The sequence below is a fragment of the Mandrillus leucophaeus genome, unplaced genomic scaffold (assembly GCF_000951045.1).
Source record: "Mandrillus leucophaeus isolate KB7577 unplaced genomic scaffold, Mleu.le_1.0 Scaffold7, whole genome shotgun sequence".
NCBI classification, from domain to species: Eukaryota; Metazoa; Chordata; class Mammalia; order Primates; family Cercopithecidae; genus Mandrillus; species Mandrillus leucophaeus.
The window spans coordinates 5,511,806-5,537,973 of record NW_012107585.1 but is presented as its reverse complement, the minus strand read 5'-3'; the positions used below and the strand labels follow the sequence as shown (position 1 = coordinate 5,537,973).

Sequence of the window (26,168 nt, the reverse complement as noted above, 5' to 3'; positions counted from 1 at the left end):
CAAGACCCTGTCTCAAAAAAAAAAAAAAAAAATCAGTTGCAGATGTCCATACCTTAGGATGATTAGCCAGGGACTGGTGGCACACCTCATGGCTGATTGATGGCACATCAGGGTCGAGAAGCAGTGGCTGAGGACAGCTCTATGCTCAGACTTGTGTTTCCCCAGCGTGCTGTGCCCTCTGCAGCCCTCTTGCGCCCAGACACAGAGTAGGTAAAAACAGCAGTACAGAGGGCAAGACATGGAACTGCCTACATTTTTGCTCAGTGGGAAAAGTGCTTGGATGAGACAGGTGGCTGTCCATTGAAGGGGACAGCTAGGCTGACTGTGGGTTGGAAAATCTAGGCTGGCTGTCTTGCTGACTGTCCCCCGTTGGCTGGTTTGGTGCTTACAGTGGAGTCCCTTGTCTGCCTGTGTGTCTCCTAATGATTCTGATGTCATCTGTGTGAGGTCAGAGATTGGTTCCTGGGGCAGGCCCATCTTGCATCCTGGGGTTCAGATGGGCCCACCAGCAGCGTAGCACAGGGGGAAAGCACTTGAGCGCGTCGGCCTTGCACATCAACAAGTGAGGCCAGAACATGGAGTGCACCAGCCTTCTCAGAATTCTTGAGCTCTCTGTACCACCGCTAGGGGCTGCTCTGTAGCTCAAGACCCCTCCTGAGGCAGAGGGTGAGGAGGAGGCAGAAAGAAAAGAGAACCGGAGACCTGGAGTGGGCAGCGGCAGAGCAGAACCCAGCAGCCTGCCTTTTTGGATTCCTCTGGGGGCTCTGGGGATGTGTGTTGTGGGAGTGGAGAGTGGTGACGAGCAGAGGAGGGACAGCTGCTGAAAGCGATCATTCCTCTCCTTGTGGGGCGTCCTGGGAAGAACATGGGTGATCTCTGCAGTCAGGCAGCGCTGTCCTCGTGGGGCCTCATGGGGCGGCTCTGGGTGTCCACATTCTAATCCCTGGCAACAAATGGGCCTGCAAGGCTGGGCTCCTGGTGGATTCTCAGGAAGGGTTGTTCCACTCCTCACCCCCTCCTGAGCTGCTTTCTGGCCTCACAGCCCCGTCTTTGGATCCCTGTTTGGCACTCTGCTGGGGTCAGAGCTTCCGTGGCAGGAGCAGAGGCTGCTCTCTCCTGGGTTCCTCTGGGAGCTACCGTGGAGCTTGGGCAGTTCCTTCTATTGTCGCGATTCTGGGTTCAAAGCCACAGGCTTCTTAGACAGCTGTGACTTCCCGGCAGGCAGTAGGGATGGGGTGGGGGTGGAGGCGCTGGGGCCCTGCAGCTTCCCTCGCTTGCCTCGGTCCTTGCTAGGCAGTGAGTCGGAGGCGCCTGGGCTCAGCTGACGTTCTCCAAGGAGAACTTGGAATGAACCCGAGACACAGAGGGTGAGGTCAGTGGTTTGCTCAGCAAGAAGGCTGAGTTAGTGACAACCTGTCACAGCTCCCAGGATCCCTGGCTGCAGTCCTTGGCTCCGACACCTCCCCCTGCTGGCCTTACGGGAGATGAAAATCAGTGATGTGAATCTACTGACTGAGTGTCTCCTGTGTGTCAGAGTGGGAGGCTTACGTTTATTTTATCCCAGTCACCAGGATGGCTTTCACATTCTTTTTCATCCATTACTCACTATGTGTGCTATGAGGTGCCTGAGTAAACTAAAGCCCAGAATGATTTAGTCACTGGTCACCCAGGCTAGTGAGTGGCGGATTTGAACCCATCCTCCTCACTGTTAGAAGGCCCATTCCTTCCACTCTACCACACTGCCATGCAGGCGGGATGCCAGGAGGGTGTCCAAAGAACTGTGTGACTGTCCCAGCTCCCAGCGATGCCAGACCAGCCAAATCTGTGATATGGGCAGGGTGGTTTTATGTGTGGACAGTGGGGGCTTTGTGGTGCTGCTTAAAATTGTTTGCTAAAAGTCCCCAAGAGCGTGAGCATGTGCAAAACGTCCTCTTATCTGGTTTTTTTTTTTTTTTTTTTTTTGGAGACAGAGTCTTGCTCTGTTGCCCAGGCTGGAGTGCAGTGGCGCAATCTCTGTCCACTGCAACCTCTGCCTCCTGGGTTTAAGCCGTTCTCCTGCCTCAGCCTCCCAAGAGGCTGGGATTACAGGCATGCACCACCATGCTCAGCTAAGTTTTGTATTTTCAGTAGAGATGAGGTTTCACCACCTTGGCCTGGCCAACATGGTTTCGAAGTTCTGGCCTCAAGCAATCTCCTTGCCTCCCAAAGTGCTGGGATTACAAGCATAAACCACCATGCAGGCCTTGAAGCCTCTCTTTTTACCTTACAATTTCACTTGTATTTTGCATTTGACTCAGTAATGTAGCTTTGTTTGTTTTAAGACAATGATTTACATTTCTTGCCCCTGAGTACATTTGATCCTCTAAGTGTTCTGGGTTTATCCTGAGGTGGCTTCCTGTGTTCCCTGGGGGTATGGATGTCCTTGTGTGAGAGTCTCAAACCAGGTGAAAGATGATAGAGGTAGTGGTGGGGCACATTCAGTATTGTGAAGAAAGGCACACAGGCGAAAAGGGAAGCAGGGAGCCCAATTTGGCTAGAGACGTGGGCTGCAGTGAGGGGGACCAAGGAAGCAGTGAAGGTTAGTTTGGGGCCATATTCTGAGAGCGTCAAGAACAGAATGGCATCCCCAGGGTTTCTGGCCTTGTTTTATAGGCAGAGAGGGCAACAGTGGGTGAGTATTATAACTCCGCCCCGTGGTCTGCACACATTCATTCAAGCCCCTCTAAGAGGCCTGTGAGGGCTGGGCACAGTGGCTCATGCTTGTAATCCCAGCACTTTGGAATGCCGAGGCAGGTGGATCACTTGAAGTCAGGAGTTTGAGACAAGCCTGGCCAACAATGTGAAACCTCCACTCTACTAAGAAAATACAATAATTAGCCGGGCGTGGTGTGTACCTGTAGTCCCAGCTACTTGGGAGACTGAGGCGGGAGGATTGTTTGAACCCAGGAGGTGGAGGCTACAGTGAGCCGAGATCATGTCACTGCACTCCAGCCTGGTTGACAGAGCAAGATTCCATTTCAAAAAAAAAAAAAAAGGAAGGCCTTTGAGGGTATCCATGCTGTGGGGATTCAGGAGTGGGAGGATGTTCCTGCCCACAGAGGGCCTGCAGTCTAGTGGGAGAGGCCAGAGTGAAGTGTGAAGCATGCCCCAAAAAGGCTGGGTGCCAGGAAGTTCGGGCCGATGGTGTCTGCAGGAGGGGTTAGATTGGGAGAACCCAGGGCAGGGGGCTGCAGTCAAGTTCAGGAAGGCACTGAGCATGGATTCGGATGCTAGTCCAAGTGGCTGGCTGTGTGTGATGAAAGGAAAGGAAGGCAAGTGATGACAGGGAGAGGCCCTGCGAGGGAAGAATTGATGTGACTTGGTGACCAGCTTAATGTGGGAGCTATTAAAGGGACTTAGAAAAGAGAACTGGGGAAGTCAGGCAAGTGAGAGCTGACTTCAGGGAAATGACCTTGCTGCCTGAAAAAAGGGGAAGGTGCTGGCTGGTTAGTGAGAACCCGACTAACAGAGTGGGTAACATGCTATGAAATCCACAAACATCGCAAAAAAAAACTGCAGCTCATCTCAGGAACAGGCAAACTTTTGAACTTTTTGTTCGGGTCTCTGTGGGATGATGACTCACTTTGAGCCCCTCCTAACCTCTGTTGGTGATTAGCAGGGGTGAGAGGCCCAAGGAGCCGCCCTGCTCTGCAACAGATCAACTTGCCTGGAAGAGCCCAGATTGCAGGAATGGGTTGGAGTAGATTTGGAACAGCTAAGAACCTTTCCAGCCCATGAGTCTCCTGGGTTTGAGGCTGTCTTTTTGTATGCGAATCTGGGTTTTACCCATTGAAGGAGCTGTGAGTTGGGCCTGGAATGGGGCCCTAGACTTGACCTTAAAAGGTCTAGCATCTCTGGGTGACCTAAAGAGGTGGATGACATCTGACCAATGAAATGTGTCCACAATGTTCTGGGACCTCTGGAGGAGGGAGGGGCCCACTGATTCTGGACAGGAGAGATGAGTCTCTTACAATATGAAAGAGGCTCTGGGGCCGGGCATGGTAGCTCATGTCTGTAATCTCAGCACTTTGGGAAGGCCCAGGCAGGAAGATGGCTTGAGGCCAGGAGTTCAAGACCAGCCTGGGCAACATAGCAAGACCCTGTCTCTACAAAAAAATTTTTAAAAGCTTTTAGTCCTAGCTACTTGGGAGGCTGAGGCAGGAAGATCCCTCGAGCCCGAGAATTCTAGGCTGCAATGAGCTATGATCAGGCCTCCAGCCTGAGTGACAGAACAAGACTTGTCTCAATAAAAGAAAAAAGAAGAGAAAGACTCTGGTATTCGGCCAGCCTGGCCTGAACTCCTGTGCCTGTAGCCCAGGGCAGATGCATACAGATGCTCAGAGTCAACCTGGGCGGCCTCAGCCTCGTCTCACCTGCTGTTGCTTAAGCTCCTGGAGCCCAATTTGATGGGGAAGTGGCGGCAGCCAGGAGCCTGACGGGTGGGCCCTGTGTGGGTGCCTGGTGCAGATGGGCCTGGCACACTTGGGCTTCTGCCTGGAGCTCAGGGTGACTGCTGGAGTTGCCTTGCAGCCTTTATTCTCTCGGGTCTCCGGTTACCTGTGCCCTGTGACCTTGGGCACAAGCCAGGCAGCCAATAAAGCCAGCACACTCATATTGTGTCAGCCTCTGCAAGGAAGAGCTCGTCAGCACACAGGAAGCCACCCTCCTAAGCTAGGCCTGTAGGAAGCCACTTTATCCAAATGACCACCCCTCCTCCCCTGGCGGCTGACTGGAAGACTCCCGGGCCTTCTCCCCTGGCTTCCTGTGTGTCACCCCCCAGCCCACACTTCCTTCAGGGCTGTGAGGGTAAAATGCAGTTCCTGTTGAGTGAGGTATGAGTCAGCGGAGGAGAATTGGTGGCTGAGTCTTTGTAACCTCCAGGCATGGCTATTAAATATTTACATGACACTATGGTATTGATCGTTTCTCATCCATCCTCTTAGGAGAGCAGTTCCTGTCTGGGATTCAAATAATAGCAGAATCTTGGATTTAGACTAACTCGGAAGAGCTCAAAGGTGCTATATAAATCTCACCCATAATCGTATTATCTCCTCCTCAGAGTGTGCTACTAGGAATGGGGACAAATTGGGTTCTGCCCATTTTCTTGATAGAGAAGACATCCAGAGAGGTTAGAGGATCCGCTGAGGGGCCCCCACTGATCCACTGGGCCCGGGATCAGGGCATCCCAGCCCCCCTCCTCTGCACTGGGCCCGGGATCAGGGCATCCCAGGTCCCCTCCTCTGCACTGGCTGTTTGCTCTGCTCACTGCTGCCTCCCCATCCTCCTCCTCTTCACAGCCCCTCTGTCATTCAGCCATTCATTCTAGCTGCTCGGGATATGGCGTCGAACAAGACTGACAAGGCCGCAGCTCTCTGGAGCTTAATTCTTGGAGAGGAGACAGTTGACAAGAACCCAAATTGGCAGGGAAGACCCCTCAAGGAGACTGAGTTCCTAGTCAGCGTCCAGGCCCTAGGTCCCTGGGCTGGGGGTGGGTGGGGCAGAGTGGATCTGGCCTAATTGTGGATTGGCCCTTACTGAGGACGGACGGTTATCAGGATAAATATACCCAGCTCACCATTCCTGGGGACTTACTCACTGAGTGAAAGCACCCCACTGCGGATTAGATTACCTCTGCTCTAACTGCTCATGTGCTCCGGGCTGGGGAAGGGGAGGGGAACTTGGAGCCGGGGGAGGGGGGAGACCCGCCTTCCTGTTCTGTTTTCCTTCCTAATCTGGAAGAGTCTCACCAAAGGGGCTGAGATGAGACCATCCCTGAGCTGGTCCTGCTGTTTACATAGCTCCTTCCTTAGGAAGGGCCAAGCCCCGCTCACTGCTCATATCCCTGAGCGTGGGCAACTGTAAGGAGGCCGCAGCTTCTCTGACACTCAGAGCTACCAAGGCTGCCCAGGTGGTCATCAGGGAGTTGGGACCCTCCCTTGTCCAGAGTTCTGGACCCAACAGGATAGACAAGCCATGAGACTGGCCTTCCCCAGACCCCCTAGGACAGGGACTTTTCTCTCTGGGAGTCTGGGTTTCCTATCGGATGGCAGGGAGGGACAGCTGGCCCAGGGCTGCGGGAAAGGCCCCTGTGCTATGGCAGCTGGTTGCTGCTGGTGCTGGAGCTTTCAGGGTGGTATTTGCTGCTCCTTCCTTCGGCTTGTCAGCTCCTAAGGAAGCTGCACTGGCTTCTCCCTGCCTGGGGCAATGAAAGCTGAGTGAAATTGGCCTGCAGAAGAAGGTGGGTGAGGTGGCTGAGAAATACCTTGTTCTTACTGTGGGCCTCTCCTAGGCCAGGCCTCGAGAATACAAGGCGTGCTAAGGTGGGGCCGTGGCCTTAAGAATACAAGGTGGGTTCTGCCTGGGACTGCTGGTGGAGGAGTCCAAAATGGCAAAGGTGGGCAGGGACCACAGGGCCCTGGCGCTGGGGTTGGTGTGGCAGGGCAGCCTGTAAACTCCAGGAAGGAATGGAAAAGCTGGCTCCATGCCCCACATGCTTCCTGCTGATCTGGGACTAGAGGGCAGCACCCTTTGCCCTCAGGGATTGTATGGGACGGGGAGGTGATTTCTTTCCCCTCCTAGGGCTCAACACCTCTCTGGGAAGAAGCTTGTATCTACTTAGCAACTCCCATTTCCTGTGTGCTCTATTCCAGGCACTGTGCTAAGTCAGCACTTTATATCTGTTTTTCTCATGTAGTCCCAATCCTGTGAGTAAAATGGTGAAATTCCTATTGGGCAGACAAGGAAACTGAGGCACAAAAGCAGTTAAGCAGCCTCTCCGAGCAATTCAGCCATTGAGCAGAGTCCAGGTGACTCAGGATTCACCGTATACGTTGTAACACTGAAAATTCTCAGAGCCTGGGAGGAGAGAATGGAATGGCTCTGGGTCCTCCCTCCCCCTCAGAGAGATGGACCTTTATCTCCTCTCTCTTGGCGCCTGTCCAGCTCCAGGCCTCTGGTCTCGATAGTCTTTATCACACGCTAAGAAGTGGCAGGGGCTTGGGTAGGAGGAAGAAGCCTGGCTTGTTTCTATGCTGCAGTTGGGGGTGGGGACGGAAGGGTTTCATTGATCCTCTTTAATCTGGTATTGAGTGCCATGTGTCAGAAGCCACGGTCTGGGGGACATCCCCATTGTAGGTACAAAGGGACCCAGGTTTCCTTCCGCCCTGAGCCCCTGGGTGGGTACAGGAATGTGAGGGGCGCAGCTGCAGCACTTGCTCTGGAATGCAGGCGAACCGGTCCCCTCCTCCTCGGAGCAGTGGGCTGAAGGTGTCTGCACCTTAACCCTCCAGCGGCTCCCACTGGAGGATTATGCGGCTCCAGCCAGCAGCTCCCACCGTAAGGATTATGCTCAGTCGGGTGCTGAGGCCCGGGGAAGGGCCTCTTCCTCTCAGCCTGGCCGTGGTGCGCTGTTTCTGCCCAGCCACCTGCCCCAGGGCGGCCTCCCGGCCCAAAGCTGCAGCTGCTCCATGCTGTTGCTCTGACCAGGTGCATCCATGGGGTACAGATGGGGGCCATACAGTGCTGCATTTGCACAGGGCCCTGGAAGCGAGGGCGTGCACCCCTCTGGTTCTCCAGAGCCCTGCATGTCACCCTTGGGTTGCGCCTTCAAGTGATAGCGTGTACCCAGGCCACCTGCGTTCCTCCTAGTAGCTTGCTGTGTTCCTCCAACTCAGCCTTGTTCTCTCAGGATTGAAACTTCCCCGCTGCACCCATGGCCAGGGGCTCCCCGGTCTTCCCCTGCTAGAAAATTCTAAGATTGCACGAGGTTACCTTTGGTTACTCCCAGTGGCAGGAAGCTGACGGGCCAATGGTGCCCTCTGGTGGGCAGCAGCAGACAGTCTGCACCCCTTCCTTGCCAGGGCGGAGCCAGGACATAGCCTTTGCCCATGGCTCGCTGGGGACTTTGCACCTAGCCCGCCCCCAGCCTCGAGACAGCCTGGCCTACTCCTCATGTTGCATACTTTCGCTGGCCCAGAGAGACAGAAAACCTGCAGAATTCAGGGTGCGTTTCCTCCAGAAAGTGGTTGGGAAGCCCCAGAGAGAGCTTCCTCCTTCAGGGTGACTTGGGTCTGGAGGGCCCCAAGCCTGGACCTGGAAACTTAGTAGAGTAATGCCAAGGAAGTTTGAGGCCTTCCTTAGCTTGGATGAGGGAACCTGTCCTCCCAGCATGTGGGAAGGGAGGGTGTATTCCTGGTCTCGAATGGTTTCAGTGGCTACCATTTTCTCTGAAGAGTGGATAGCCTGACACCTTCCTTGGGGTATGAGTAGAAGGAATATTTAGAGCGGAGGGAAAGGCTGGAGCTGGACACTGGGGGACCCTGCTGCGATGGGGCTCTGCCTTCAAGTGGACTCCTGCACAGTGTCTGCCGGCTCTTTGCTCAAGCCAGAGGGGACATTTGCTGACCTTGCAAGGGGACTTTGACCCTTAACCATTTTGCAGCCTTGGGGAAGTCTCAGGTATTTGTACCCATTGGAAACCAAAGTAAAGCTAGGAGTCTGCTGTTGGCTTGCCTCCTATATTTCTGGTTCTTTCTTGAGGAGTTTGTTGGGGGGTTTGGAGGCACTAACCCCTACCCCTCTTGCCTAGTTCTTGCCTGTCCAAACCTCTAGGTGAGGATGAAGAGTTGAGAGAAAGGAGGAAGCCATACCAGAGACCCTGTGGCTGGTGGATGGACTTGCTGGGGTTTTTCTCTGTCCCTCAAATGGACAAATCTTTGGAGGAAACTGAATAATGATGTGCTTTCTCCCTGACATCTACACTCCATGGTTTGCTTGTTTTTTTTAAGACAGAGTCTCTCTCTGTCACCCCGGCTAGAGTGCAGTGGTGCAATTGTAGCTCACTGTAGCCTTGACCTCCTGGGCTCAAGCAGTCCTCCTGCCTCAGCCTCTTGAGTAACTGGGACTACAGGCTCCTATCACCACATCCAGCTAATTTTTAAATTTTTTGTAGAGATGGGGTCTCACTATGTTGCCCAGGCTGATCTCTAACTCCTGTTCTCAAGTGATCCTCTCACCTCAGCCTCCTGAGTAACTGGGACTATAGGCATGCGCCACCACAGCCAGCTAATTTTTACATTGTTTGTAGAGACAGGCTGTCACTGTATTGCCCAGGCTGGGACATGCTGCACTTTGAATATTGCTTTATTACTTTCCTTTCCTTTTCAAGGTTGCCCTCTTTGCCATGTTTTGCTCGTATTCTACCCAGAAAAGACTTAGGAGACAGGAGAAGGCAGTACTTTGCATCCTACCTACACTGCTCTCCCTGGAGGAAGGCCTTATTCTGGATTTTACAGAGCAAATCCGATCTGATGTTTGTAGCTTCCATTGTGCTATGGAGCTTCCTCCTGCAGAGTGACTTGGGTCTGGAGAGCCTGATATTTGCAGCTGATGTCTGCAGCTTCCAGTGTACCTGCTGGCCCTTATAAACCTCACACCAGTGCTTTGAGGTCAGAGTTATTCAAGAGCTTACTGAGAAAACAGGCCCTGAGAAGCTAAGCGATTTGCCATGTGGCATGGATAGTAGAGAGGGGAGCTGGCGCTTGAACTCAGGTGTGGCTCGACCTCAGAATGAGTGATCTTTTGTCTCTGTGCCCCAGGACTGCATCCTCTCACCAATACTCCACCAACCTAGGGATCTGTGCTCCCAAGAGCCTGTTGACATCGTAAACCAGAATCCAATCCATAAACCAAAAGCCCAGGCTTAGAATCACATTGTGGTGGAGCGGGCGTTTGGTGGAGTCCCTGATTCAAAATGTTTGACAAGGAAGCCTGACCATTTGTCTTCTGTTGGGTGTTTGGAGTCCAAGAGACCTGAGTTCAGAGTCCAGCATTCTCACTTCAGCCAGCCGTGGCAGTGTGGGATGTGACTCTGCCTCTGAACCGCAGTTATGCCATCTGTGCTAGTGGCGTTGTGAGGAGGATGGCAGGTAACAAAGGTGAAGTTCCTGGCCCCAGTGGGCCTTCAAAGATGGCAGCTGCTCCTGCCCCTACCGGGGTTGCACTCATTGCCTGCTCTGGGGAGTCCTATGGGGTTTCTTAGCTGGCCCTGCCCGTGGTGGAGAAAGAGGGACCCGCCCATTGCTGATTGGGCCCAGAGGAAATGAGGACACTGCGTGCAGCCAAGACAGCAGGTGTGGCGCTGGAGAGGCTGTGGGGATTGGCTGGACACTGGTTCCTTTTCTGCTGTTACCTAGATACCTGCCAACTCCTTCTAGTTCCGGTTTGCTAGAGACAGGAAGCCAGGCCTCCTCCATGGGACCTGGAGGGGCGGGGCAGGCTGTAGGACCTGACCTTCCTTGGAGGTCAGGAGACAAGACCCGGGGTCTTAGGCCTTGGAACAGACATCCCCTCTGTTGTACACACCAGGGGTAGGTGTGGCCAGCCTTGAGGGTAGGAGATCAGGACAGGCAGCTGGGAGAAGGTGTGGCCCCATAAACCAAGGCCCTGGGTGAGGGCCTTGCTTCTCTCTTCCCTCCTCTGAACACAGGTTGGGGGACTGGGAGCAAGGCCACAAGGAAGGATCACACTGGCAGGCCTCACAGCTTGGACTTCCAGCGTTCAGGAAGTTGAACCCTTTAAGTGTGGCGTCATCTGGTAGTCATAGTGGCCTCTTACAGGCCAGGTTTTTGGGGTTTGGGGCTTCTGAGGAGTCAAACAATTGTGCCACTCACTGGCTTTGTTATTTGGAGCAAACACGTCTGACCTCTGCCTCTCCAAGCCAGCTTTATTCATCCCTGTGGGGAGAATCAGAATTCCAACTACAGGGGGTATTAGGGGGATTAACGGAGACCTTGTACATGCCACTAGAATGCCTAGCAGTGTGCCTGGTACTAATAAGTGGCAATAAACTAATAAGTGACCCAGCAGGTTACCAGGGAGCTGAGAGTGAGCAAGTTGTGAACGGGGCAGGAATGAGGCTGTGGCATCCAGGGCCAGGCTGTCTGAGCTGTGGGGCTGTTGAGGGTCCCAGGAGGGGATAGAGGAGGTGGGGGTCAGCAGGTCCTACCCCTGCCCCTCTATCTATATCCTTCTTTTCTGGAGACTGGGGAGACCTAGTGCCCCCTGTTGGCTGCCAGGTGCCAGGGTAATGGAAGCTTACACTGGAGGGCTGATTTGGCTCCTTTGCTGCTGTTAAAAGCAGAACAGTGGGGGCCTGGAGCCTCTGGGGTCGGGCTGCTTGCCAGACTTCTGCAGAAACAGCCAACGGAGCAGTCCTGCCCCCTGCTCACTGAGCGGGTGGGGACCGCTGCACCAGCCTCACTCCAGCCCCCACCTCCCCACACACCTTACCCCATAAGCCTGGAGCCTCAGGAGGAACCTGGAGCCTGGGCTTCTGCTTCCACCTGGTCAGGAGGGCAGGGACTATTCTGTGTGCCCCTTCCAGTCGGGGGCTGAGAAAGCCTAAGCTCTTAGAAATCAAATGAGGGCCTGGCACCGCCAGGGCCCCTCCCTGTGACGTGGGGCCCCTCCCGCCCATTCTCTCCGCGTTGCCCTGCAGATTCAGAGTTCCAGGCAGGCACTGCTCACTCGCGGCTGCGTGGCCCTGTCAGGAGGGAACGCAGCACCAGGTGCCTGACTCCCAGAGGTAGGAGATCCCACGGGGCAGCCCCAGAGCCCACCTATAGAGTACCTTCAGTCCTGGGTGGCCAGAAGAAGTCAGCTTTGGGAGCCGGCTCTTGGTTAGGCTGGTTCGCTTCCTGTCCCGAGGCTGGTCATTTCTCCCATGGGTGGGGCAGGTGCTAGAAGGCATTAACTCTTGAGGTGCAGGCAGGGAGGGCCCTGCCATGGGAGAGTCCCCAGGATCCCGGTTCTCACCTGCTCCCCGTGCCTTCTCTTTGCAGACGCCCTGCTGGCGGACTTGGAGTCCACCACCTCCCACATCTCCAAACGGCCTGTGTTCTTGTCGGAGGAGACCCCCTACTCATACCCAACTGGAAACCACACATACCAGGAGATCGCCGTGCCACCCCCCGTCCCCCCACCCCCGTCCAGCGAGGCCCTCAATGGCACAATCCTTGACCCTTTAGACCAGTGGCAGCCCAGTGGCTCCCGATTCATCCACCAGCAGGTGAGGCGGGGACAGGGACTGGGAAGGTGGAGGAGGCTGGGGGACAGAGGGAACTTACCTGGCAGGGGCTTAGGGAACCAGGGGATGGAATGGAATTGGGGCAGTCGACCCTTCTCAACCAGACACTGCTCTTTCTATTCACCACGTGAGTGGGGCAGTGACCAAGTGGTTAATCACAGGTCTCCTGGCCTGACTGTGGAAATTCCCTGGTGAGGCTGGCTGTGGGCAGGGGCCTCCTGGGAGTGACTCGAGCTGCTCCTGGCCCCTGTTCCTTTTTCTCCCCTTGGGGTAGCCTCTGAGTGTTCTCCTTCTCACAGCCTCAGTCCTCATCACCTGTGTACGGCTCCAGTGCCAAAACTTCCAGTGCCTCCAACCCTCAGGACAGCGTTGGCTCTCCATGCTCCCGAGTGGGTGAGGAGGAGCACGTCTACAGGTACTGCCCCAGTCTGCCCAGGGCACCTTTCCTCCTGCTTAGAAATCTCAGGAACCTGGCCAGGGTGGGAGGCAGCGGAGGCCCAGGAGCAGGCGTGGCGACTGGGCTGTGTGGGGTTCTTCTGGTTTAAGCTGCAGAAGGCCTCTCGATGGGCCCATCTGCCTCATCAGTGCCATCTCCATGCTGTGGACTTTCTGGGCTGTCACAGCATCTGTGTGTAGCTGAGGAACTGAAGCAAGACTTCCTTCCTCCCCTCTTCTTACTAGTCCCTTCCCTACCCTCTGTCGTCTTGTGGGGGAAGACTTCACATCTCCTCTGCCTTATTCTCCTTGGGAATTTGGGAACTGCCAAGCCAGTACAAAGCCAGAGAGCATCTCTCACTGTCTTCTTTCCTTTGCCTCTCAAAGCTTCCCCAACAAGCAGAAATCAGCTGAGCCTTCACCCACCGTAATGAGCACGTCCCTGGGCAGCAACCTTTCTGAACTCGACCGCCTGCTGCTGGAACTGAATGCTGTGCAGCATAACCCACCAGGCTTCCCTGCAGGTAGGACCGGGTCCCTGGGGCAGGGTCTACCAGGGCCCAGGGCCCAGGGCCCACCTGCTGACCTCTACATCCCAGGAGGGCTCAAGGGCTGAGCAGCCTTTTTCTCTCCTCTCTGCAAGATGAGGCCAACTCAAGCCCCCCGCTTCCTGGGGCCCTGAGCCCCCACTATGGTGTCCCAGAGACTAACAGCCCCCTGGGAGGCAAAGCTGGGCCCCTGACGAAAGAGAAGCCTAAGCGGAATGGGGGCCGGGGCCTGGAGGACGTGCGGCCCAGCGTGGAGAGTCTCTTGGATGAACTGGAGAGCTCCGTGCCCAGCCCCGTGTGAGTACCCACTGGGCTCTCCCCAGGTGGGGAAGGGCTGGTTCAGCCTGCCCTGGGTCCAGTGTCTGTCCCCTTAGTCCTGGTATCACCCATTCCCTCCAGTGTCTGCCGTTTGCCAGGCACTGGGGGGATAGTGGAGAGTCTCATGGACACCATCCCTGCCTTCAGTCAGTCACTACCAGTCAGAAAGGACAGATATTGTGCACGCCGAGGGTGCCTGGAGCTTAGCAGCTCTTAGCATAGGCTTTGGGGCCACACAGTAGGGTTTCACTTCTTGGCTCTGACAATTACTGTCAGCTCTCAAGCCTTAGTTTTCCCATCTGTAAAATGGGACAAGAGCTTATGGGATCACTGGAATAAGACCACCTACCTCAGTAAGGGTGAGAACCAGTAATCCATGTAAAGCACTTAGTATGGTTTCTGGTGTGCAGTGCGTGGCACGCATGGTGAGTGCCCAACACGCGAGTTCTTACCAGCACCGTTGTGTTACTGCAGTAGCCTCACCTCCACGTCCGGTGTTGTGGAGGAAACATAGGGCGCTTGGGCTTGTTTCACAGGCCACCTTTCACTTGGGCTAGGGGCTAGAGGAGTCTTCCTGGCACTTCCTGGTGCCACTGAGCTGCCCTTTCTTCTGACCCAATGATGGGTCCCCAGGAGAGACTGGGAGCTGGTGGGCCTCCCTGGGCGTGGGGATGGTGAGACCCCATGTCCGAGCTGAGGGATCAATTTGATCCCTGGCAAGTGTGGGGCTGACTTTGGGCTCCCCACTGATGCCATGCCCACCCTGCAGCCCTGCCATCACTGTGAACCAGGGCGAGATGAGCAGCCCGCAGCGCGTCACCTCCACCCAGCAGCAGACGCGCATCTCAGCCTCCTCTGCCACCAGGGAGCTGGACGAGCTGATGGCTTCGCTGTCGGATTTCAAGGTGCCCTGTGAACCCTCTGTCTTCCCTGCCCTGCTGCCCCTCCCTCATCCTTCTCCTCCCCTACCTCAGTGTGGGTAGCTAGACCTTGGTACCTCAGTGTTTGGGTGCCTTGCCCCTGAGCCAGGGACCGTGTCATGCCCTGGCCTTGCTGTGATGCCAAGAGATAGGGGAGGGAGGGCCGGGTGAGCCTGCCTGAGGATTGCAGTAGCCAGTGAAGGCAGACAAGCTGGAGAAGTGCTCAGCTGGGACATTCCTTCCTCCCCGGGTGCTCCCAGCCACTCAGGTCAAGGGGATCAGGAGGCTGGGACGCTGGGACAAAGAACCTTGTGTTGATGGCTGCTCTTGGTAGGGGAGGGCATTCTGTGCTGGGCCATGTGGGACTTGGGAGCCTGTGCCTGGGAGGTCATTTGCCCTGGAGCCCCATCTCCCACGCTAGCTGTCCTCAACACATCCTCTTTCTTTCTGCCTCTGCTCCTGAATCCACAAGCCTCCCTCACTACCCTTCTCCCATCCTTCCCTCTCGCCCTCCAGGGCCTCTCAGTTCCCACCAGCATGTCTGTGGGAAACCGCGGGGCCAGCCTTGCACGAGGTACCTGCCCTCCCCCTCCCTTGCTGGGTCTCCCCAGTCCTACCAGGCCTGGGATGTTTAATTTAGAGGATACAGTGTTTCCATGGGGATTAATATTGACAGAACTCACCAGCAGTTGCTGACTTCACACTTCCACGTGGGTCAGCTGGAGACCTTTGGGGCACGATCTAGGGAATATGAGAGGGGAGTGAGCGGTCCCTGCACCCTTGGTCTTGATGGTGCCTCCTAGCCTCCCTCCAGTTGAGGTTTCATGGTGGGAGATGGGAGTGTGGCTGGGGTGGAGGGTTGAGCCTGGCCCTGTGACCCTTGCATGCTGTAGTTCTAGCTCCAGGCCAGTGGTTCTGAGCCACCATAGTCAGAAGCAAGTAAGTTGGATTCAGGGCCTGGCCTTCGGGAGCTGTGCCCCGGTGCTTGTAAGACTGCCGTTTTCTCAGACAGCCTGTGTCCTGATGCCAGAAGCAGCAGTGGTTTTAGTCAGATCCCTGGAGCAAGGACTTGGAAGACGTAGAGGACTCGGGGTGGAGGAAAGCTGGGATTGTCCGGAGGGACATGGCTGAGGTGGGCCAGTGTCCGAGGTGGGCTTAGCAGCCCCCCGGGGCTGGCTCTCCCTCCAATTGTGCCTGGGGCTGTCTTCCCTAGCCACCTGGCTCCCCATTTGTCCACCTCACCATGGTCTTTTCTTTCTCATACCCTCCCGGGGTGGCTGCACAGGCATGACTCGGTGGCTGCTTTCTCTTGCTTGGATTTGATAAGGGCTAAGCATGTGAAACCCAGGGAAGCCTTTTTGGGATCTGGGTCTCCTTCAAGGGTCAGTCCTGTGCGTCAGCTTTGCAGCCACCTTGGTTAGCCCTAAGGCCGAGCCCACCGCCTGCAGGACGCAGCCATCCTCACTCCCCTCATCTCTCTCTCTCCTCCCCTCTGCCTTTCTCTCTCCTCCTCCAGACCAGCTCCTCCACTGTGGCTCTGAGTGCCCCGGGGCTGCTGCCCGGCTCTGCTCCATCCTCATACTGCTCCCTTCCTCCTTCTCCTCCTCCCATACCATCTGTATTCCTGCCACCCACCACTAAACCCTCCCCTCGAGGCCAGGGCCACACTCCGGAGTTCCCTTGTACTGAGCAGAGTGGACGAGACCTTCTACCTCCTGTGGCCCCTAGCTGGCTTGATTTGGCTGGTCTTGGGGTGATGCCTGATATCCTCAACTCAAGGTCTCCCTCTGTGGAGGCTTCTTTGTGGGCAGTGGGCACAGAGAGCCAGGGTGGAGATTGGAGGCACCTGCCGACCCTCACACGTGAGCTCTCTGGGGCTCCCCACGGCCACACTGTACCCTATGCTGGGAGCATAGGTCCCCAAGAGCCTGGGGAGCCCCAGGGGCCACCAGCCAGCCCTTCGTGCCCAGAGGAGGCCTTGGCTGCCACAAGGGAGCAGCCATGGGCTTCAGAGGTATTCAGGCCTGAGAGAATGCCCCCTTCTGGAGCTGCTCGAAGCTTCCAAGAAGTAATAGAGCCAGCTATAGTGGCAGTGGACCGGCAGGCTGTCTTCCCAGATACCTGGACTCTCACGGAGGAACGTGGCCTACAGCAGGAGAGGCCAAGGCCAGAGCCAGGGAGGCTGGGAAGCAGCTCCCCTGCCTCAGTTACCATGGAGCAGCTAGGTGCAAAGATGACTGAGAGGGGAAGTGTGGCCAGGCCAACCCAGGGACCTGAAACCCCAGGGAGCCCAGAGGGCACCACCGAAGCTGCCACCCAGGCCGGGAAGGAACAGCCAGAGCTTCCATGTGCCATGGCCACAAGCACACCCAGCACCACGGAGAGGATTTCCACCTCTGGCCAGGCAGGCGCCAGCTCGCATGGCTGCTGGGCATGGCCCTTGGCGGGTCTGAGTGTGGGCTGCTCCTCGCTAACTGCATGCAGCCCCTCCCGCTCTGCGCGTGTCTGCTTGGACAGAAAATTTGAGACACTGTGGCCGGACCTGACAGTCAGCACTTGGCAGTGGGCTCTGTGGACCCGGCATTTCTCATAGCATCAACACACCTCTTGCTTTGTTAAGGCTTTTTCCTTTCAGATGAGCTAGCCTTGACATTCTGATGTGGTGAAATGGTTAGAAGCATGGACTTTGGAACCAGATAGACCTAGATCCAAACCACATCTCTAACACTTGCTACCTCTGTGACCTTGGGCAACCCCCTCCCTCAGCCTCAGTTTTCTCATCTATAAAGTGGGGAGAATAATAGGCCATTTCCATTAAGATTGTCCAGAGACCTAAATGAGATAATTCCTGGAAAGTATTTAGAACACAGCATGTGGTCCCTCAATAGGCCATGGCTGACAGTAGTTTTATTACTTGCTTTTTACTTAATTAAAACTATGTCGGGCCGGGCGTGGTGGTTCACGCCTGTAATCCCAGCACTTTGGGAAGCCGAGGCAGGTGGATCACCTGAGGTCGGGAGTTCGAGACCAGCCTGACCAACATGGAAAAACCCCGTCTCTACTAAAAATACAAAAAAATTAGCTGGGCATGGTGGCGCATGCCTGTAATCCCAGCTACTCGGGAGGCTGAGGCAGGAGAATCGCTTAAACCCGGATGACGGAGGTTGCGGTGAGCCAAGATTGCGCCATTGCACTCCAGCCTGGGCAACAAGAGCAAAACTCGGTCTCAAAAAACAAAAAAAAGAAAAACAAAACAAAAAACTTTATGCCCCACCCTGGCACAGTGGCTTATGCCTGTTATATCAGAACTTTGGGAGGCTGAGGCAAGAGGATCGCTTGAGCCCAGGAGTTTGAGACAAGCCTAGGCAACACAGCGAAACCCTGTTTCTACAAAAAAAATTAAAAATTAGCTGGGTGTGGTGGCTCATGCCTATAGTCCCAGCTGCGGGGAAGGCTAAAACAGGAGGATCACTTGAGCCCAGGAGTTTGGGGCTGCAGTGAGTTGTGATCGCACCACTGCACTCAGCCTGAGCAACAGAGCAAGACACTGTCTCAAAAAAAAAAAAACCAAAAATAAAATAACCCAAATCTCCCAAGTTTTATGCCTCTTTGGAAAACAAAACGAAACAATCAAAACCCCTCAAAACACTACCAACAAGTATAATAGCATAATGTAAGTGTAATATTAGCATAATAATATAAATAAGAAAAAAAACTAGTTAAAAAAGTTCCTGGCCAGCTGAGCACGGCGGCTCACGCCTGTAATCCCAGCACTTTGGGAGGCCAAGGCAGGCGGATCACGAGGTTAGGAGTTTGAGACCATCCTAACCAACATGGTGAAACCCCGTCTCTATTAAAAAAAGGAAAAAAAAAAAAAAAAGAAAATATTAGCCAGGCGTGGTGGTACGCGCCTTTAATCCCAGCTACTCAGGAGGCTAAGGCAGGAGAATCTCTTGAACCCAGGAGGCGGAGGTTGCAGTGAGCCCAGATCGTGCCACTGCACTCCACCCTGGGCAACACAGTGAGACTCCGTACCCCCCAAAAAAAGTTCTTGGAAGGAAAGACTTTTTCTATTATAAATTAAAAAGAAAGAAAGAAAGAAAAAGCCGTATGCCTTGTCAAGGGCATGCACTTACATCCTCTGGAATAATTCTTGCGCAAACCCTGTGTGGTAAGCTAAGAAAATCCTGTGGTTCCATTTTAAGGAAGGGGAAGCTGAGGCCCACGGCACTTAAGTGTCTTGCCTAAGGTCAGTGGCCAACTTGGAGGTGAATGCTGGATCAGAGGTCTCGCTGGCAGCCTGTGCTCCTGGAGCCAGTCCAATCTGCTCCCTCCCCGTGCCTCCACCCACCTCTGCTTGGCTCTTTGGTGGTTTTCTTTTGTGCTGCCTCTCCTGAGGCATCTGAGTGTGGCCTGAGCAGCGTGTGCAAGCTCGGAGTAGGACGGTGACAGCCTCCCCTCCCCTCCCCCTAGATCCGATCTGTGATCAGGAGGAGCCGGGAGACGGGCCACGCACACCCCATGTCCCGGGAGCCCTCCCCTCGCCGCCGGCTGGACCCTGCCACCCTGAGCAGGACCCCATCCCAGGAGCAGCTCATCGCGGAGCTGCAGGGGCGGCTAGGCATCCAGCCTGAGGCAGAGGAGCCGGCGGAGGCAGCGGGGCCCTCTGCCCAGGACTGGCTGACCGAGGGCATCGTCATCACCGTGCAGCCACGTGGGAAGCGGGCCGGGGGGCAGCTTGTAGAGAAGGTGGCGAGAAGATGCCCAGGGCTGGGGCTGGGCCAGAGCCAAGTACCTGGGGTCCAGGTTCTTCTGGCCCCAGTACTGGCCGGAGGGGAGATCTGGGGAGGGTGGGAGTTTCTTGCCTCCTGTGACCTTGGAAGACTGGCCCCACTCTTGGTGCAGAGTGGGAAGGCCCAGGGGAAGCCTGGGGAGGTGCCCCCACCCCTGTGGGCTGAGCTGGCGATTTCTTCCTCATCGCTGTCCCTCCTTTCTTTTCCCCAGGTTGTCTTCCCTCCTGGCTCTCCCATTCCCCTGAGAAGAACCATCTCTGTCCTGGCTTCTCCTTCTGTCCCTTTGCTCCAGCATCGCACAGACGCCGCGGCCAGCAGTTCTTCTCCCCTGCCCAGCCTGCCCACCTCCTCCCCTCTGGGGCCCTCAGCTTACACCTGTGGTTCTTCTGGGGTCCAGAGTGCAGGGGAAGAGCCCCATGATGAGGGGGTGCAGGGCCCCACCCTTTCCACTCCTGCACCCTACACCATGAGGTCCGTGGGCTGCCAGACCGATGAGGACCCGCTCTTCCCCCCGATGCAGGCAGGCCTTAAAGGAGCCCCTCCCTTTCTGTCCCCTGTCCTAATGCCTGAGCCATCCCCCACTCTGCAGACACACACATACACACTCAGATACCCTCCATCCCTCCATCCACTAGCCCCAGCACAGTAACCACAGTCCTGCCTTAAACCTTGACCCTGGTATTCCCCTACTTGGAAGGTCTGCCGCCCTCTTGCTTTCCTGTGGGTTCGCCTGTGTCCACTCCTTCCTCGACTGGTCCTTGGTACTGCCCTGGGCTCACATCGAGGAAGGAAGCCACTCCAGAAGGAGACCAGAAACCTGTCTCCTCCCTTCCAACCCCCAGGCCCAGTGCCCGGTGAGGCCTCCTCACTGAGTCTGGCCACCTCCCCTTGCCATGTCCTCTGCCTTTGGTTGACTCCCCTCCCTGTCCTCCTTCTTTTCTCCCTGGGCCTCTCTCTCAGGGCTCTTTTTCTCCAGATTTTTTTCCCCAATTTTGGTCCTGCCGGTGGGGGAGAAACCCTCAGATCTCATCCTAGATTCCCTTTTAGTCCAGTGACAAGGTCCCGTATTCGTTCTTCTTTAATTTTTAAAAAAGATTTCTTACCCTCATCTCTTCCCCTATCTAAGATCCAGGGCCTGGAGCAAAGAGCGGAAGGGGAGCGGTGCTGGGCGGCTGGCTGGCCTCGGGACAGCGGGCGGAGCAGCCCCGGAGGGCAGGACGAGGGAGGGGTCAGTGCCAAGGCTGGGCTGGGTGTCCTGCGTGTCGTGCTCTCCCTGGGCTTGGCCGTGCCTGCTGGGTGCCCTGAGCCTTTCTGACCCCAGTGGGCCCCTCCAACCATGAGTCCTGCTGATGTCACTCCCACTTTAGGGCTCCTGGCCCCTGGAGGAGGTTGTACTTCTTGTCTCCATCAGCTCATCTGTTCAGGAGGGAGAAAAGTACCCCCATCCCTTTGCTGCCAGACACCGTACCCTGAGCCTCAGGAGTCCTGACCAGCCCCTCCCTGTCTCCACAGTTCATGGCCCAGGGGAAGACAGGGAGCAGCTCCCCCCCTGGGGGGCCCCTGAAGCCCGGGAGCCAGCTAGACAGCATGCTGGGGAGCCTGCAGTCCGACCTCAACAAGCTGGGGGTCGCCACGGTCGCCAAAGGAGTCTGCGGGGCCTGCAAGAAGCCCATCGCCGGGCAGGTGATGAGGGGGAGTGGGCAGGGGTGTGTCCAGTGGACTCCTGCAGGGGTGGGGGTGCTCTGGGGCTGGCCTCGGCCCTGTGGGCTCCTCTGCAGGGGTGGGGGTGCCCCGGGGCTGGCCTCGGCCCTGTGGGCTCCTCTGTAGGGGTGGGGGTGCTCTGGGGCTGGCCTCGGCCCTGGACCACATTCCATCTCCTCCTCAGGTTGTGACCGCCATGGGGAAGACGTGGCACCCCGAGCACTTCGTCTGCACCCACTGCCAGGAGGAGATCGGATCCCGGAACTTCTTCGAGCGGGATGGACAGCCCTACTGTGAAAAGGACTACCACAACCTCTTCTCCCCGCGCTGCTACTACTGCAACGGCCCCATCCTGGATGTGAGTTCCTTCTCCACTCATTCCAGCTTCACTGCAGCCCTCTGAGGGTTCATGGGGTGCCGTGGGAGACTCACAGGGCTAGGGGACAGTGAGGCTGGACTCACACCCACACCTGAACCACAGCCTGTCCCGATGTGCATCAGGCAGCCCCACCTCCCTTCACCTCCCATCTCGCTTCCCGTCTCTGGAGACTCCCAGAAGGTCGCAGGACTCAGGAGGCCTGAGGACATACATGGAGCGGGACGACAGCGGCCTCACTCCCCCGCTCCGGGAACTCCGGAAATGCCTGGTCTCTCTGAGCCTGTGTCTTCACGTATAAAATGGGAGTCACAGTAGAACTTGTGCCCTCTGCTTGGGATGAGGATTAGAGAGGGTGTGTGTGTGGCTTGTCCCATCCTCAGTAACTCTGAATTCTTAGAGGCGTTCACTGCACAGTTAGGAGAGACCCCCATGTTGGGAGCGTTTCGCTCTGTCTGTGGCTATGAGCTACGGGTGGAAGGCGGCCTTGCTGGGCATCTCAGTTGTGAGATCTGCCCAGTGGGGTGGAGCTCAGTATTGATCCCACACTTGGCTTTCACAGAAAGTGGTGACAGCCCTTGACCGGACGTGGCACCCTGAACACTTCTTCTGTGCCCAGTGTGGAGCCTTCTTCGGTCCTGAAGGTACGGGCTGGACCAGCGGACTGACTCGCCGCCTCTCAGGAGGGCCGGGAGGTAGGGGTGGGAGACGCTGCTGAGGTTGCAGTCAGAGTGGCTCCTCTTCTGGAAGCCGGAATGAACTGTGCCTCCAAAACCCCCGCTCCCCAGGGTTCCACGAGAAGGACGGCAAGGCCTACTGCCGCAAGGACTACTTCGACATGTTCGCACCAAAGTGTGGCGGCTGCGCCCGGGCCATCCTGGAGAACTATATCTCGGCCCTCAACACGCTGTGGCATCCTGAGTGCTTTGTGTGCCGGGTAAGGAGCCCCTGAACACATCTGGAGGGGCTAGGAGCAGGCGGTGGGGAGAGAGGGGTCTTGCTCATTGTGCTCTCTGCATCCAGCTCGGAGACCTCCCTTCGGGTTATTAAGGGGGGAGCAGGCAGGGGTCTCCTTCCTCCAGTCCAGGGCCAGGGTTTGTACTGAGGCTGGGACAAACCAGGAGCAAGGTAGACATGTCCCCCAGTCCAGCCCTGTGCAGCAGCCCTGGGCCATTCCTATTTGGGAGGTGAGTATGTGAGAATTAAATGAGATGATGCAAGTATTTAGCAGACTCGACAAAAGTGGGCCGTGGTTTCCAAAACCACTGCATTCTGGGGGCCCCACAGAGGTTATTAGGGATTCAACAAGGGCTCTGTGACCAAATGAGTTTGGGAAACACTGTTCTCTGCAGGACTTCTCAGAGCCTTTTCTTTTCTTTTTTTTTTTTGTAGACGGAGTCTCACTCTGTTGCCCAGACTGGAGTGCAGTGGCACGATCTTGGCTCACTGCAACCTCCGCCTTCTGGGTTCCAGTGATTCTCCCACCTCAGCCTCCCAATTGGCTGGGATTACAGGCATGCACCACCATGCCTGGCTAATTTTTTGTATTTTTAGTAGAGATGGGGTTTCACCATGTTGGCCAGACTGGTCTTGAACTCCTGACCTCAGGTGATCCGCCCCCCCAACTTGGCCTCCCAAAGTGCTGGGATTACAGGTGTGAGCCACCACGCCCAGCCCCTCTCAGAGCCTTTTCTACCTATATGTGATGTGAACCTCCAATGAGAATCTAGGATGCAGAGTTTAACCACACACCAGTGTCACACCTGTGTTTCTGGGAACACTGTTGCAGCCACCTGGCTAAGTGCTCAGGAGTCAGACCTGTGTGTGAATCCAGGCTGTGAACTCAGTAGCTGCATGACCCTGGGCAAGTCACTTCACCTGTGTGCTTCAGTTGCTTCCCTTGTTGGAAGAATTAAAGAATCCCAGCACTGCGGGAGGCGAGGTGGGAGGATTGCTGGAGGCCGCGTTTGACCAGCATGGGCAATATAGTGAGACCCCCATTTCTACAAAAAAATTTTTTTAAATAAAAATAAAAAATAAGTGTTTAGGACAGCATGGCACATAGTAAATGCCTAGCAAGTAGGAGTCACTCCAAGTGTGCCGACCATGCCCATCTGGGCCCCATCATACTGGGTGCTGCTCTAGCCCGAGGGACAGCCCCCTGAGCCCCTCTCTCCACCTGGCAGGAATGCTTCACGCCATTCGTCAACGGCAGCTTCTTCGAGCACGACGGGCAGCCCTACTGTGAGGTGCACTACCACGAGCGGCGCGGCTCGCTGTGCTCCGGCTGCCAGAAGCCCATCACTGGCCGCTGCATCACCGCCATGGCCAAGAAGTTCCACCCCGAGCACTTCGTCTGTGCCTTCTGCCTCAAGCAGCTCAACAAGGGCACCTTCAAGGAGCAGAACGACAAGCCTTACTGTCAGAACTGCTTCCTCAAGCTCTTCTGCTAGGCGCCCTGCCCCTGTCTCTGCCCCCCTTCCCCAGCCAGCATCCCCAACTGCTACTGTGACCCAGAGACTTCGCCCGGGGGTGAAGGGGTAAACTGGAACCCTCGTTCTCGGCTGGTGCAGGAGGGACAGGGCTGTGAGGGGTCCCCCTGATTGTCTTCACCCCTGCCGGAGCCTCTGGGCCCCCTCCTCCCTCCTGCAGCTCTCCCCAGGCTGCCCACTCCATCCTTTCCAGGGGTAGAGGCTGGGGGCCCCACCCCAGCCCACGTACGTCCCCATGAACTGGCCTGGCCAGCACCCCACACTGGAGCCATCTCTTCCTCATATTTCCACAGTGCAGCCGGAGGGCAGGGAAGGGCAGGCAGGGTCTGTTGGGGTCTCTTTTTACCCTTATTTCCCCCCTGACCTAATTGTCTTCGTTCTGTGATTATTGGGGGACACCCGGCTCCCTCCAGACAATGCCAGCATAAATCCATCCATCCAAAGGCAGAGAACCCAAGGGCCCATGGAAGGTTCTCTGTGCTCCTCCTACCCTTCCAGTGCCCTAGGCCTGGTGACTGCCCCTGCCTTTACCCGCCCTCCCCTTTTATACCTGCTCTGGTTCTACTGAGAAAAGCCTCTCCAGCAATAATGTTTTCTAGTCACTTCCTCCGTCTCCGGGACGGCGTGCCTGGACACTGTACTGACTTTGATAGATTTCTACACTGAGGTTTGAATTCATATCGCCTGAGTTGCTTTTACTTCTCTATACAAAATGATTTTGAAGAGATTTTAAAGACGTTCCCTTTTGTATTCTCTTCTTTGTCCACCGCCACTGGGCCTGTCGCTGATGATGGCCCTGGTGTGGAGTTTGCTTTGTACTGAGGGTCGGGGTGGGGAAGCAATTTGTATTTTATTTTTTCTTAGCACAAGCAGGTGAACTGGGAGCAGCTCTGTGACTCCCCCTCTTTCACTTCATAGCTCACCAGGACTGTTTTATAAACTGCTGTATTTGGAAACCCCTTCTTTACTTCCCAGGCCAGCAAGCTCTTCACTGAAACTGGTTGAAGGGTGTCGTACCCTTTTGGGCCTAGAATTCTGAACCTCATCTGTTCTGTTTCTGCGGGAGGAGAAGGGGAAAGTATGTTTTGGGGGGCTGCTTCCTGTATGAGTAAGCCCTCAGGAGCCTCTGCTCCCCTGTGAACCCACTGAACCTTCTGAGCCCCCACCGCTTCTGTGGGGCTCTCTCTTCTGCCTTCTCAGGAAAGCTGGTGTCTGATTTTGGCCATCAGGACTCTGACGTCTCTTTGGTCTTGTTGATTTCCTCTGGGCATATCCCTTCGTCTGCTCCTCCCCTTTCACAGGTGGGATCGGCACTCAGGGGGTCTGGAAAGAAGGTCATAAGGGAGCATGATAGGATTTGGGACAGAGGGACAGGCTCCTCTGGGGAAAGCCCCAGAGCTCTTTACCGAGGATGAAAGAGGAGCCAGGCCTTGGGCTCCTGATCAAGAGAAAGGGGCCCCACTGGGATCTAATGGTGAGAGTCCAAACCACTCCACTGGCCTCCTGGCAGAAGCCGAGTGTGCTGGGGTCTCCGAAGAGGGTCCCTCCTTTGTTTGTGGGGGAAGGTCAGCCTGGCCCCTCCAAAGGTCTGATGTCTCCACTTCCACCCACAGGCCTTACCGCTCTGTTTACAGTGACTCCCCCAGACTCTCCCCAAGAGGGACTGGGGTTTCTGGGGTCTACTCTCTGAGTCAATGGTTATTTGAAAATTTGATTTTGATTTTATTTTTTCTCTGTAAACTTCTAACCTGGCTTTTCCCATTTCAATTCCTGTGATTTATGCCAATAAAGTTTGCCCATGATTTTCACCTGTGCTAGTGCCATTTCTTGGTGGTCTGAGATAACCTCGTGGTCCCAGCAGAGAGCAAACCCACCCCAGATGCAGCTGGGTCACCAGATGGAGGGTAAATTCTGGATGTTTCCTTTCTTGAGGTCAAAATCCCTGGGGCTGGGGTCCGTGGTCCTTGCCTATGGTCACAGGTCCTCCCTGTGGGCTTTGCTCTTGCCTGGGCAGTTGGTGAGGACACGCTGGGAACAGCGGGACGGAGCCCTCGTGGGGCAGAGCCTGCCCAGGGTGTGATCACCTGTGTTTACCAAGGGCATCCTCACTCACAGGGGCCTGTGGGTGGCTTTCCACTCATTCAGAGGTGGGGAAAGAGGCTCCAAGGCAAGAACCTACATGTACAAGGCAGTCTGAGTGAGGGCAGAACCATGATGCGGACCCAGGGCTTGCCTCTGCCTGTATTCCTGCACTGAACCAGACATGGCCATGCCTGAGCCCACACAACTTGGGTTAGTCCCTTCCCTGCCAAAGGCAGCTACTTAGAGTTGAGGATGGGTCTCTACTGCCTCCTCGTGGTCGTGTCCGGATTTGCATGCCTCCTCTTTGCTCCCGGTCAGATCCAGAGCTCCAGTCCTAGACCCTAGAGCAGGGGTGTCCAACCTTTTTTTTTTTTTTTTT

General features: G+C 55.8%; 1 protein-coding gene, 1 long non-coding RNA gene and 1 pseudogene across 4 annotated transcripts in view; 2 read left to right on the top strand and 1 right to left on the bottom strand.

Annotated features, from left to right (window-relative positions):
• LOC105527924 (paxillin) overlaps window positions 1–25,515 on the top strand; it is a 42,072-nt gene extending 16,557 nt beyond the window's left edge. Inside the window, exons 2-13 of one of the 2 annotated variants that reach the window (XM_011964416.1) lie at window positions 9,206–9,965; window positions 11,880–12,106; window positions 12,424–12,539; window positions 12,947–13,083; window positions 13,203–13,404; window positions 14,195–14,330; window positions 20,265–20,366; window positions 20,651–20,821; window positions 21,024–21,197; window positions 21,778–21,859; window positions 22,004–22,152; window positions 23,402–25,515. In XM_011964416.1, the coding sequence (XP_011819806.1) occupies window positions 9,959–9,965; window positions 11,880–12,106; window positions 12,424–12,539; window positions 12,947–13,083; window positions 13,203–13,404; window positions 14,195–14,330; window positions 20,265–20,366; window positions 20,651–20,821; window positions 21,024–21,197; window positions 21,778–21,859; window positions 22,004–22,152; window positions 23,402–23,668 (1,770 nt within the window). In that variant the 5' untranslated portion in view covers window positions 9,206–9,958 and the 3' untranslated portion in view covers window positions 23,669–25,515. The remainder of the gene's footprint in view (window positions 1–9,205; window positions 9,966–11,879; window positions 12,107–12,423; window positions 12,540–12,946; window positions 13,084–13,202; window positions 13,405–14,194; window positions 14,331–20,264; window positions 20,367–20,650; window positions 20,822–21,023; window positions 21,198–21,777; window positions 21,860–22,003; window positions 22,153–23,401) is intronic. The other variant, XM_011964417.1, reaches the window with a different exon arrangement.
• On the top strand, window positions 14,424–20,253 carry LOC105527922 (annotated as a pseudogene). The gene is made up of 2 exons (XR_001004291.1): window positions 14,424–16,749; window positions 18,819–20,253. The product of XR_001004291.1 is annotated as an uncharacterized LOC105527922 (transcript).
• LOC105527923 lies at window positions 23,216–25,030 on the bottom strand. Its single transcript, XR_001004292.1, has 2 exons — window positions 24,859–25,030; window positions 23,216–23,607 (listed from the first exon to the last, which is right to left on the bottom strand). It is a non-coding gene; the product is annotated as an uncharacterized LOC105527923 (long non-coding RNA).
• Window positions 25,516–26,168: the final 653 nt, after the last annotated feature.